The 14,074-nt window shown below is 28.4% G+C and overlaps 1 protein-coding gene across 1 annotated transcript; it reads left to right on the top strand.

Moving 5' to 3' along the window:
* Positions 1-1,201: 1,201 nt before the first annotated feature.
* On the top strand, positions 1,202-12,755 carry LOC123300016 (mediator of RNA polymerase II transcription subunit 28). Its single transcript, XM_044882470.1, has 5 exons — positions 1,202-1,804; positions 2,554-2,994; positions 4,005-4,106; positions 11,031-11,163; positions 11,236-12,755. The coding sequence occupies exons 1-5, from the start codon at positions 1,745-1,747 to the stop codon at positions 11,256-11,258; spliced, it is 759 nt and encodes a 252-aa protein (XP_044738405.1). The 5' UTR covers positions 1,202-1,744; the 3' UTR covers positions 11,259-12,755.
* Positions 12,756-14,074: the final 1,319 nt, after the last annotated feature.

Here is a 14,074-nt window from a genome sequence, read left to right on the forward strand (position 1 = left end):
CTATTGCGAATATTTAATTTTAAACTACGGAGTAAACGTAATGCAACAACAAATCTTTGGAAAGGCCTTGAATGTTTGTTTATATTATGAAATATATTTATTAATTAATAATTGGTTTGTTATTAAAGTGGGAGTAACGCGCATAATTACCAAGAAATAAACATATCTCAAAACATAAACATATTGTTGTAAGTCACTTAAGGTAGAAAATTATTAAGAATTTTTGTACTATGAAATTTAAAATAGAAACTTCGAAAACTCTTAATATTTAGTAAACAAACAGAAAGTAAGCAAATTATTATATTTTAATTAAACAATGTTTTAAGTATATTTTCCCTGAAAATCAGGTTTAAAATCATTAATTTTTAACCTTTGAAGTTTATAACAACCTAACTTATTTATCTATGTTTTAAAGTAAGTTATCGAGAATCGCAACTTGTACAGGATATAAAATAATACTAGAAATCCGACTTTTTCCATATAATTTCAAAGGAATTTTCATGTTTTTCTCTTTCCAGTTTGCGTTTAGACCTAATAATTACTAATATGTTTATAAGAATGCATTTTTGTTGACTTCGAGTTGAATAAACGTAATTATTCGAGAGATTGTCTCAGATAATAAAAAATTAAACTAAGCATTAAAGTAAGCCTGGGAATTATTGGGACCCGATTGCGACATTCTTCTTATCTTTTCATTATTTTTAATCCTAATAACCTAATAATAAAAAGATTTAAAAAATGACGTTGCTTTGTAATTTTTATTTTTGTTTTTCTGATAATACTATTTGTTTTTAATCCAACCATGCATTTTCGTTCTATGATACATTGGCGGTTCAACTTGCCTATATGTATCTCAATATCAGAAAAAATGCTCGTTTTAAAACATTCTAAGTGTTACTATTATAACATAACATATGATGAGTACGCTTAGAATGTTTTAACTGTGGCATTTTTTCTGACAGTGAGTATACTAAATACGTTGTTTTATTTTTGAAGGTTTCTAAAATATAATAAATAAATTCGTCAGTTGTATGAATTTTCTTTTATTTAAAATTCGCGCTTAGAAAAAGAAATTCTGAAATAAAAATTGAAAGGTATCAAATAACAAATAATACGCATTATTTTATTTTAGAACTATTTTTACTCGAGTATTCATCACAATTTTTATTACATAAAAAGTACACTCGCGTGATTTTCGGGGTTTGAGCACGTTAAAAGCTTTAAATTGAATTGTGGGAAGTTTTATCTATGATTATTGGCAACACTGTCTAGCCTCTAGCCTAAATTAGTTGTTTTCTTCTGTTTGTACATGATTGTAACGCAACCGAAGATTTATGTATTATTATTTAATTTATTATTGATCCATTTTTTTTTTCTCTTAAAAAATATCCATGGTTACCGGGACAAACTAAAAATATATTTAGTTAGGTACCGATAAATAATATCATTTGTTAACGATACTAAAAATAATGCATTTGAAAGTACTAACCAAACAATAAACCACGGTATTTTATGACTGTTTCGCGTTATAATTCCAGAGTTTTCATTTCACATGCGTTTAAATTTCGATTTTTCGGAAAACAGACTGATCGCACGCATTTATTCATAAAAGTACAGTATTTGGCGCCGTTGTGTGAATTATATGTGAAAGTTAATGCAGTTTGTTTCAATTTAATGGCGTCTTAAATAATTTGACAAAGTTGGTTTTCATATTAATGCCTAGTTTTCTACGTTTATCGCCGTTATGGCGACTCCTACTAGCGGTAGCGGAAATTTAGTTGATGAATTTGAAGAAGCTTTTCAGGTAATTATTGTATTTTATGAGAATAACTAAGAGTTGCCATTAGTTTCATGTTCGATACTTGCAAAAAATCATAGTTTTTTTTTGTTAAAATGTAGTATTATTGGTTGAAAACAAGAACCTTTAAAAAAAATACTGGTATATAATATATTAAAGGATAAATAAATTGTTTTTTAACCTAAACAAAAATGCAAGCACTGATATTCAACAGTTCAAAATCTACTTATATGAAGTCTTTCTTTCAACAATTAATTCTGCCAATTGTTTATTTTCGCTTGTTTTCGTACACTTCACTTCTTGTAGGTGGTGCTAAATTTAGGGGAAGAAAGAAAAATAGAACCCAGCAAAAACATACATTAAAAATTGGCGAAGTTTTTCTTTATATTCTATGCGAGGTATAATTAAAATAATCCAAAAAAATTAACCTGAAAATAAAACCCTTGTTTTTCACTTTTAATAGTATAATTTAAATGCGTCGTTTAAATCCTTTAGGAATTTTTTGGGGTTCTAATGTTTGATTTTGTTTCTAGAAGATTTTTCACATTTTAATGTAGTAATAATGTATTATGTTGACCGCTAATTCTTGATGATTACATTACGCTCAAAGCGTTTTTATGTTGAATTTTCTGGTTACCATCAGTAGAGCCCCGTTTTCGTGCCATTCATGGTATATGACCGCAGTCTCGGTTAACCAAAGTTTTGTTATCATAAAAAAATAAATAAAGTTAATGATATGGAATTTTTTTTTCCAGTCCTGTTTAAACGTATTAACTAAAGATGAACCATCCCCAAATTCTGATAAAGATGAAACAAAAGTGGAAGTTGAACAAACAACTTTACGATTCATTGATTTGGCCCGCCAAATGGAAGCATTTTTTTTACAAAAACGTTTCTTATTATCAGCGTTAAAGCCGGAATTAGTAATTAAAGAAGATATAAATGAATTAAGATTAGAATTAGGTCGTAAAGAAGAATTATTAAAACGGCATTATGAAAAAATTAATCATTGGCAAAATATGCTGGCCGACGTACAAGGTTGGGCTAAATCACCAGCTCAAGGTGGTCCTACATCGTCTGGTGTTAGTAATGGTAGCGCAGTTACATCTAATAATGGGATGCCACAGCAAACTCCAAGTGGATCGCAAACATCGAATCAAATGGGTGTTAATACAATGTCATCCACGTTACAACAGGTAAAACCTTTTTTTTTAATAAACATTTTGTATAATTTAAACTCAGTTTACATTGAAAATACTATTACTTATATCTCCGTTATCCAATCTTAAATTCTGCTCTATGCTTCGGAAAAAAATAACCCAAATACGAAAATCGTGTTCTCACTAGTCACTCGACATTGAGTCAAACAGTTGTCATTGGTATTTTCTTATTTAATACCCGTTACAATGCTGTCTCAAGTGTTAAAACTGAAAAATACGTATATCAGGTTCGATGTACGATTGAAGTTTCTGAGATATCAAATGAAATTGCTCTTGAATGTCATTCTTTGTATTTGATTTTGTAGGATATCTTACTACGTGCGTACTTGATAAATGGATCGGTTTTTTGTTAATTTTGGATCAAAACGATTATAGAAAATGATTTTTAGTCAAATCAAAGACAAAAACATTTTACCGATTTTTTGATATTTTCTTAGAGATACATACACTCACACACACAAACACACTCATTAAATATCGAGAAAATTACATTAAAAAATTTTTTCCGAAATTTGGTTTAAGGTTATTTTAACCTACCAAATTCAAATATCGTGTTCATCTAATGAGGGGGGGGGGGGCTAGAATTTGAGATATCGCCAAAAATTGTGTCTGAAAAGCTTTTATTTCGATGCGATTCTGGAGATATCTCGAAAAATAATTAACTTATCGTCAAATGAGTTATATTTGTATACTTTCTAAGACTTTGTTACTCTTAATATTCTTAAGCCACAAAAATTGCCAGTTGTTTATCCTTTGTATGCGATTTTGAACGATATCTCAGAAACTACACGCCCGCTCGTTAAATGGACCTGATTGTTGTATTTGTGATTGATTTTTTACAACTTTTTTAATTGATACCCCATTGAAAAAATCAGAGAAAAATTTTGGTTTCGGAATTAGATGAAATTTGTCGAATAAATCGATTGGATGAGTGGTTCTTAGGTTAGGTATATTAGTATTCAAACAACATTTTGCATTTTTTGCAGGTTCAGCAAATGCAACAAGCTCAATTACAGCAACAAATGCAAGTGCAACTTCAACAACAGCAGCAACAACAAATGCACGCTCAACTTCAACAGCAAATGCAGGTAGATCACAGAAACGTCTGAATTGTACGCCAGACACAACCTGCTATTGTAATACTTCCTAATTATGTACCTGTTATTAAAAAAAACAAAGTTTATTCAAGAAAAACCATACACGACATTCAATTTTCAAATATAGGGTGTCCCTAAACTATTTCATAAAAAGAGCAAAATGCTATAGAGGATTAAAATCTAAGAAAAAGTACCTTTGCGGTTATTGGATTCAATAACCTATTAACGAAGTAGGACTTTATTATTTATCATCTATAATTTTGAGAGTAACTCGATTAATGTTTGTTAAATTTAAACTTTTATAACTTAAGTTATAGAAAAAAAAATTTATTACAATTTATCCTCTTTTCTAAATTTAACAAAGATATTTATGTTTTAAGTTCAAAAATACAAAAATATCAAATTTTGTGTTTACATAGAACTCGAATAGAAAAAAACAAAGATAAATTGTAATAAATTTTATTCTACAACTTTGTTAATTATAAAAAATTTCAATTTGATTAAAACTAATTGAGAAATTGTCAAAATTACAAACGTTAACAGTACGTCGGATCCAAAAACGACAAAAGAACTTCCTTCTTAGGATTTTATCTTCTATATATCACTTTGCTCTTCTTGTGCCATTATAATTATAAAACTGCGTGCCATTAAATATTTATTAGAATTTGTATTGGTAAATACCAAATTTGTTGGTATATTTAAAAATAGTTTTTTAATGATAATTCTTGCCATATGCCACTAAATTAGTTATCTATATAATTATCCTAAATTAAAATCTTGGTCATGGGCGAAATTGTTTAAGCATGCAACGTCAGCCTACCCTTGGATAAATTAAATACAAACTTATGGCGTATTTTTGAGTATTCGATTTAAATTTTATTTAAAATGATCGTAGAAACCTTTAAGGCTGTTGTCTCCCTATGGGTATAGTGTCAAAAAATTCTAAATTAAAAAAAAAATTCTTACTAAGGGAAATAAATTAGAAGTCGATTGACCGTCTCTAACTCGACCTAAATTTAATTAAAGTTCGGATAATTAACATGGGAAGCATAGGAGAGGTTGTTTTTTCATCAAGTTTTTAAGATATTTTCAAAAACTGAACATTGTTATATTTGTTCTGAGTTTAAAAACAAAACAAAACAAAAGTCTTGAACGTTTTATTATTGAGATATAATAATCCAAAGTTAATCAATTTTATTATTGAACAGAAACGACCATAGTTAAAGTATTGGTGGTTGAAGAGAGATGTCTATATTAACACAGTACTTGATATACAATATTTATTTAGAGAAACAGTCACGTTATACATTAGACTTAAAAATAACACATTATTTGACTACAAATATGTATATTATTATCGTGCATATAATCCAAAACATTTTTACAATATTGTACGGAGCCAACAGCCTTAAGAAAGAAATGAGCTCAACTTGTTTTAAAATTCATTAATTTGTATGTCATTTTAACGTGGTACTTGTGATTACCGTTTTTACTCTACCGATTAATTTAATGAACACCTTAATCCACTCAATATTTTAAAAATTGTATTTTACACCATTTTTGGGAGGGATGGAGATTTTGTTTCAGTCTTTGCCTTCGAAACATAATAGATTGTCTATTTGTTAACAAATTTCCAAAAACGACAAGGTCCTTTATCATTCTAGGATCATATATTGAGAAATCGATATAGTGACATTATGCTTGGGTACCAGACGAGTATCGCTTAACTCATTTCGCTTGTAGTAATTTTGATACCATTTAATTCGTGTTATAGAGTGAAGTTCTACTTAAAATTTGTTTTAAATATTTAAAGTCACCTCATGTGCCATAATTATATATCTAGTCATTTTTAATTAAAAGTTGTTAATTTACTAATTATATACTCATGAAATGACAACACTCGAGTTATTTACTCTAGTGTTCTTTTTAGATTTCATTGTCATTTTAGTCCAAAAGAAATTAAAGGAATTTCTACCTTTTTGCAGTTGCGTTATATTTAAAAATAAGTGAATATTTTAATTAAATTTTCAATAAAATTAAATATAAAATGAGTTTTGTATGAAAAACCATACAAAAGGGTGTTATATATACTAAGTTAAAATAGGGGAAAGTTTTCCGACTGGAATAAAAAATATCATCTTTTGATGTATTGTAAGCCCTTGAATTCTTAAGTAGAAACTTTGACATGAATAAACATTTTATATCGAATTCGGCTCTTGGTTAGGATATTATGTCTTGTATACATAAAGACTGTAGCTTTTATCATGCGAGTTTGTTCTGATACATCTGCGGCTAATATCATGTTAGTGCAAGAAACGGACCTTGAAAAAATCCTGCTGTTATTTGTCTTAAAGTGAATATTTGTGGTAGAAACTTCGTTATAATTTCTCACATTATTTATTATTATTTTTATCATTCTATTTTTGCGATAAAAATTCTCACTTAATTAAGGTATTAATAGAATGATTCAAAATGTTTATAAAAGTGCCCTAAAATGCATCAACGTCTTTGTTTATTTATGATAAGCTCTTTCAATGTTTTTTTTTTTTTTTTGAGTATCACTTCTGTTAGAAGATATTTTGATACCTTGATTTTTGAATCCAAATATTTTTTCTATAAATTAACACACTAACCCTTGAGCAGAGATGGATTAAGAAATTTTGCTCCCGCATACAGTTTCAATAATTAGCGTCTCCGTCATAAAAGACTTTTTTTTAGTTCTTTATTTCTTAGAACCCGTAAAATCGCATTGGTTGTTCGGGGCAGTTATCCGGCTCGAGATATCGTTGTTAAATAAAAACGTAGATGGATACATTCATCAAAAAAGCACTTCTCTAAATTACCAGAATATATCGTTACTAACATACTTGTTGTATTTTGAATTTTTTCAGTGTTCAAATTAATCAAATTGCTGTACAATTCTTGTCTTTTTTTAAGTTTAACCACAAATCTGTCTATAATTATTAGATATAATGTCACTCGGAATATTTCCCAGATCGGATAATGAAGAAGTAATATCTTGAGCAGATTCATCTGCTTTGAGCTTTCTCTTCCGTATTATCTTTTGTTCTTTACATATTCTTTGACTATGGAGAGTTTCGAGGCTTGCTATTCATTTCATTAAAATTTCCCCTTTCTACAGAAATAGAATTAATTATACTGTCATATATTTGAATAACTGCACAAATCTCAATATCAACCGATTGTAATTTTTTACACAATTAATTTTATGTTTGTTTAAAAACTTCCACGCCTGTAGGAACGTGCCTCCTTTGCCCAATGGATAATCTGCCTCTGCCCTTGAGTATTCATTCAATGTTGGCTCTAAGAATCACTATCCGTTTTCTCTGAACGTACATGTGATACATACCTTAAATTCAACGTTTTCTTTGTTTCTATGATAAACTTTTTTAGACAATCAATAACTGATAACAGATTTTTATTCAGGATAATTACATGGAAATTTACGAAATTTGTATGTTGTGCATAACTACTTTGGTGTTGATAATGTAGTTATAAAAACCAAAAACTAATATAATTAGAAATAAGTTAATGAAGAGTTAAGTAGGGTTTCTCTTGAAATTCATTCAAATACAGCTTGTCGTCCTAAATCAAAATTCCCATTGCATGCAATTTTTTTTTCTATTTTCATCAAAATGTAAAGCCTCTGCACTATTTATTATAAAGGCCTATTTAATATGAAATGTATATTTTTTTTTTATTTTCTAGAAAGAAAAAAAGAATAGTGTAGGAGGCTCAAAATTAATTTTACGTTAATTGTAATTCATTCAAAATAATTACATTATATTTGCAATAGATTTGTTCATAACTGAATGTTTTCATGAGAGGTTAAGGAAATGTCGCCCTAAATATTGTATTCAACACTTTAAGTACAAATATTTAGGGCTCTTCCACTGAAGAGTGTATAAAAAACTAAGAATTGGATCTCGCATAATTTTTATAAAAATGTATATTTTTTTATTTAAAAAAAAAATTGTAAAGAATTATTGTCAATAGCTAACCAATACTTTTTCCATCTTTCTGCGAGAATAAGAATTCTTAATCGAAAGAATGGCAAATATTTTGGAATTATTCAAGTATCGAGAGCTGGTATTGGGTTTCTTAATAAGAATGAAAGTATTACTCAGACAGGACTTTGAGGAATTGATCGGAACAAATCATATTCAGAAATAATAATGTCTGTTGAATAACGAGTGATGAGGCAGGACAGCATGTGACCGAACGTATACGCTTTTCCAAATTATTTTTGTACCTCCATCGTATTAAGCATTTTCAACGTATTTAACGCTATAAAAAATCCGCTGTTTACATTACGACCGAAAGGGTCAATACTATCATTTTAAGCCTGATGATTAGCTCGCATAGATATATAATATTTAACGGAAATGTAGTTTACAATATTGTATATTGCATACATACATAAAACAGGTTAATGTAATGTTGTTTTGTGAGTTATATGAAACATAAAATAATTGTTTTTATTTTAATTTCATCACTATGCTACATTCGTTGTATCGTTGTAGTTTACCAATGTACAAATATTTTAAAAAAATAAATCGCGAAGTATATAAAATTATATCGGGGAGCAAATATGACACAGTACATTAAAATGAAGTAGGTATCTTTTGCCTTTTAAAATCAGCTGAGTCTAACAGATATTGTTTAAACTTGTTTTACTCGTGGTGCTGATATCTTAGCGTTAAAATCTCATAAAGCTGCAGTATTGTAATATGAAAATGATTAAAGTAACGTCATCTGTCAGGACATAGCGAGAACTTATTCAAGTATCTAATTTTTAAGAGTAGTTTTTGACATTAAAAACAATTTTAATTTTATAATTAAAAAACTTTCTGGATTGAGGAATTGATTTACACTTTTCCAAAATTAGTAAAAACATTAAAATTAATTCATAAATCCAAATTTCTGATATGAACAAATCTACGACTCTACTAATAACTGTGAAATAATATATACTCATTAACTCTCAGGGCAAAATAAATATTTAAAAAGAAAACTCAAATACTAAACAAATGGGCAATAACTGAAATAAATTTTTGTAGAAGAGAATTTAGATAATTGTTGTAAATTTACATATTTACTATATTTATTCGATATAACTTTTGAGATTACACTTTTAACATCAAAATATTTGTGACTAACCAATTTATAATTTTCAAGAATGTTTTAAATTTTTTTTTACAGTTATTTATTAATATTTTGAATACAAAAGTGTACTCTTAAATAGACAAATGTCGAAGTGATACGCAAATAACTTTTGCGCATATAAATTATTATAAAACTTTAGTATTAAAAAAAAAACAAACATAAAAGAACAAATGAAATTTATTTTGTAATTTTCAATCATTGTGGTAGTATGCTTTGTAATTTATAAAGATACAAGTTTGCTTTGGGTAGCTATCTGCTGTGGATACTGGTTGTCTATATTAAATGTGCCTTGTTTTTGATAAAAAAACTTGCTGTTTTATTTTCAATTTTCGTTTTTTTATCCTACACGCATATATATTTTGTACATGATACGAGTAAAAATTAACCCTTCTTATGACGTTATTTATTCGTATTATGCCAATTTGTATTCCTTAAAAGTGATTATCGAGAGCGAACTAAATATAGAATTGAAGATTATATCAATTTTGAATTTTCTATTCATACTTTTCAAATAATAACATTTTAGAAGTACGACTCATGTTAATACAAGCCAAATGACTTAGCAAACTCTTTACAGGCCTGAATTCACCACTCTTTAATTAATTTTTAAAATCTGTCGATTGTTTTAATTATTAAAATAAGGTTGGCTTAAAAAATTAATCAATAGTCAAAGTTAAACTGAAATAATAAAAATACTTTGTTCCAGTGTGTAAAATAATTGATAGCCGCCAGTATTCTGTCGGAAAAGTCCAAAATAGTCTTTGTGAAAGTTGTTAGGTTCAAATGAGAGCATTTTTGATGGTGATATTCATTCATAACTGATAGAGATAGAACAAATTAAATGATAACCTATTCAATTTCAAAAAAAACTTGTTAATTTTTTAGTTCAAGTGCCATCCATCAGTTATGATATAAGTTGACTTTTAAATAAACAACTCTAAAGGATAATGTCAAATTGAATGTTACAATCAGATGCTTCTTTTTTGCATCTAACAACTTTAATAGAGGCAAGTCAAATTGTTGGCGAAACGTTTCCTTTTTATGAATTTAAAAAAAAAACGGGCAATACAGTGTTGAAGAGAATATGTACTTACGAGCTTTGGATTCGATATACCATTAGTGGTACTACTCCTTCCTTCATAGAAGATTTTAAAAAACTAGAGAGGCAAACTAGACTTATGAATTGATTATTGCACTCCTTAATACGTCTCACGTAGTTTTTCTTAAACCTCACCTACTTCTGAAATTATTGGTTTAATTAATATTATTAAATGAATAGAAAAAGAATGTAATGCTTTAAAATTTGTCTTTAGCGTCTTTATAATCACTTTTAAATAATAAACTAGATATTTATGTGTAGAGTTTGAACAAAAAAAAGTAAAAATGCGTGAATTTTGAAGACATGTCACAAAATTAATCAAATTAACTGTAAAATCATTTAAGGTAAGTGTTAATATATGAATCTTTAAATAAATAAAAAAAATTAACTTTTTCATTTCCTGTTTTGGAAAATTAACTGTTAAAACAGTTTTAATTTTGTGGCATGCTTTTTATATAAAAATTCTGTCATATTTATATTTGAACGCTTTTCTTTTTTCTTTAATTTTCTTATTAGTAGTTTTTAGATGCTTTATAATTATGATTTTCTTTTTGTGGCATGGAAAAATAAAATATTTTCAAAGTGTTTGTAGACAAATTATTGGAATATTCTTCTAATATTATTTTTAGGTATCATCACAGCAAGCAATGTTTATGCAACAACAAGGAGCTGGTCGAGGAGGTTTTGGACCTCAAGGACCTGGTGGTGCTGCAGTTCTACAGGGTCCTTTAGCATATCTTGAAAAAACTACTAGCAATATAGGTATGTGATATTAAATAATCATATTTTTTTACATCTAGTATTTCATGGTATTAATTTTTTTATATTTTTTAGGCATGACAGATGGACGAAGGTGACGGGGGCGTGGGAGGGGGCGTGGCAGAGGTCGTGGTAGAGGTCGCGGTCGAGGGCGAGGTGCCCTACCTGACTATGTCGCCCCATGAGTCCCCCTCCCACGGGGAGTCCGATAATCGGAATCGGACTAAAACTGGTAACTCAACCACAAAATTTTGTTTACCATTTCCTTTGATTCATTCCTTTTCATAATTATGTAAAAAAGCGATAGTTTTGTTCTTCGCATAATATATATAAAAATTTAGATACGTATTTCTATTTACTACAGGATGGCGCAAAATGAACGTTAATTTATTTAATTTCAAATCTTTCCCAATCTGAGTCTAACATTGTAGATTCTTTTAAGTCTAATATTTTAGATCAATTATTGTATTATAAATGCGTCTTTCCACTGCAGTGTAGTCATTATCAGTATGAATTAGAGATGTATATTCATCATTATTTTGGTGAAACTTTCACAAGGATCAGAAATTTTATTTCAATTAACTAGAGCTCTCCCTAATTATCTTTGATTTTTAAATATTTAAGAGAGGCTAAATCCGGTGAAAGGAAAAGCCAATTGAAATAACTTCGCGTAAAATAATAATTCAAGCAAGACATTCTACCTCAGCAGAGCAATTGGATCTCTCATAGATTGAAGTATACGCTGTGGCACCAAAAAACTTCTTTACGACTTGATAGTTTTCGAAAATTTTCCACCAGTCGGTATATTGCCGGCTTCAAGTTTGCACAATTGACTGAAATTAAAAAGTTTGAAGCAATCAAACTATAACAAATCAAATCAATAAAAAGAATTTCACGAAATCTAGTTCTTTCTCTGCTATTTTCGGATGTTTTGTCTACCTATCGATTCTACAAATATTTTTAGTTCTAATTAAAACAAGAATGCAATATTCAATCAAAGTTAACAATGAAATACGTACCTTTAAATTTTTATATACCGTAATCTTTTTATACTTCGCCTCAGTCCAGTCAGAGAACGTATATTGTTATCATTCCTTAAATGTTTATTAATTTATTTAAATTTTTTAATCGTTTCATGAAAGGTGACCCATTAGGTAATCTGAATTTAATTTTGAACCGATTAATTTAAAACACAGTATATAATTAAGAGCAATTTTATAGGTTTAAAAAAGAAAAACATTAATATTTTTCATATATTGATGTACTGTATTTGAATTAATTTGTTTAAAATTAAATACGGCCTGAAGAGCCATGCTTTATAACAGAATGTTCAGTAATTTCAAAAATCGGAAAATACACAGGGTTTTAGAAATATGGATGATTAATAACGATTGACTTACCTTTGCCAATTTTTGTAAGATCATTATTTTACTTAACTTACAATCTAATAAAAATAGTTAAACGATTGGAAGTGATGAAAAAGCCGTAGAGGCTGTGATCGTATATTAGAATAATAAAAACTGATAAGAAATAACTTCTTATACAGTTAGTGGTAGTGATATACAAATTTTGATTTCGCTGAACATTCTTTTTAATGTTTTAATAAATAAACGATTTTAATGTTTCCTCAGAACATTTAAAAGAAATTATGTAAATTTCATTTTTAATAGTTATGAAGATTTACTTAATTGTTATTTTTATGTTTTTAATTATTATTTTTTATAACTTTTAAAAAATTGTAGAAAAGTCAGTTCCATCAACTTTGATTAATAAAAGCGTTTCAACATTATTTTAATTCAACATGATTCATATAATAGTTCAAATTGGGGTTAACATTAAGAATTTAAAAATAGAGCAACAAAATAGCAATTCAACTATTGGTAAGCAATAACAACGTGTAACTAAATAATTTAAAGCAAGACAGTTATGCCAAGTTACTTTAATGTTCGAAAGCGTACGATTGGATTATTTTAGTAATTTTACAATATCCATTGTGAACCAAACACCGTGCATATGTGCGTGGACTGAAGTACCAGAAAGACTAAACTATGTGTAAAATTATACTCTCGTTAAAATATCTAAGTCGCAGCCAACTTGTTTAATTAGGCGTTCAGGTAACAGTCTAGCCTTTTTTTTTACTAAACGGCGATGTTCAAAGAGCGACCTGAATGATATTCACCCATAGCGTCTAATAATTAATGAACTGGCTGGCTGATGCTTAGGCCATTCATACAATAAAGTGATCATTTCACAAAAAAAGATGAAATATCTGACATTAGAAATTATTTATTAAAGTAATTAAACACGTTTCTTATATCAATTTTCTCTTGAATATTTTTCATGTCGAGGCCTGCGATCCACCGCTTACCAAAACACTATTACCGAACTAAATTTAAATGACTAGGTTAGGCAAATGATTAAACGTAATCAATCTTAAGTCATTTCTCTAGCTATTTGAATGGCTGAATATATTCAAACCGCTAGTTGAACGGCGCTAGCAAAAAGGTTAGATTCTTAATTGAATGGCTAATTAAGTAGTTGGCTGCTACATATACATTGTCAAAACATTAGCTAATGGCTTAGGCAGAGTGCAAGGAATATATGTATACTTTTTCTTCATCAAAACATTGATACTGTTAAGAATTTAACTATTGGTCATGATTAATATTTAAATGTCAAAGTAAGAACTAAGGGTTATTTCCGTTAATAAACATTTAACTTTAAAAGCTCCTGTTTTAAATGAATAGTTTAGACCCGTAGAATTACTTTGAGTTTAAAAATGATTGGGCGATCTTTTCGAGAATTTGGCTCTTTTTTGAACAAAGATTGGCGAATCAAACTAATATCTAATAAATATCTATTAACTGAATAGATAAAAGGAAATGCTTCATTAATTATTTATGAAACAAGAATG

Source organism: Chrysoperla carnea, chromosome 5 (genome assembly GCF_905475395.1).
Source record: "Chrysoperla carnea chromosome 5, inChrCarn1.1, whole genome shotgun sequence".
Taxonomy (NCBI): domain Eukaryota; kingdom Metazoa; phylum Arthropoda; class Insecta; order Neuroptera; family Chrysopidae; genus Chrysoperla; species Chrysoperla carnea.

Coding starts and splice junctions, on each gene's coding strand:
- LOC123300016 (XM_044882470.1), top strand. CDS start 1,745: ATGGCGACTCCTACTAGCGGTAGCGGAAATTTAGTTGATGAATTTGAA. Junction 2,995..4,004: donor TGTCATCCACGTTACAACAG/GTAAAACCTTTT, acceptor CATTTTTTGCAG/GTTCAGCAAATGCAACAAGC. Junction 11,164..11,235: donor AAAAACTACTAGCAATATAG/GTATGTGATATT, acceptor TATATTTTTTAG/GCATGACAGATGGACGAAGG.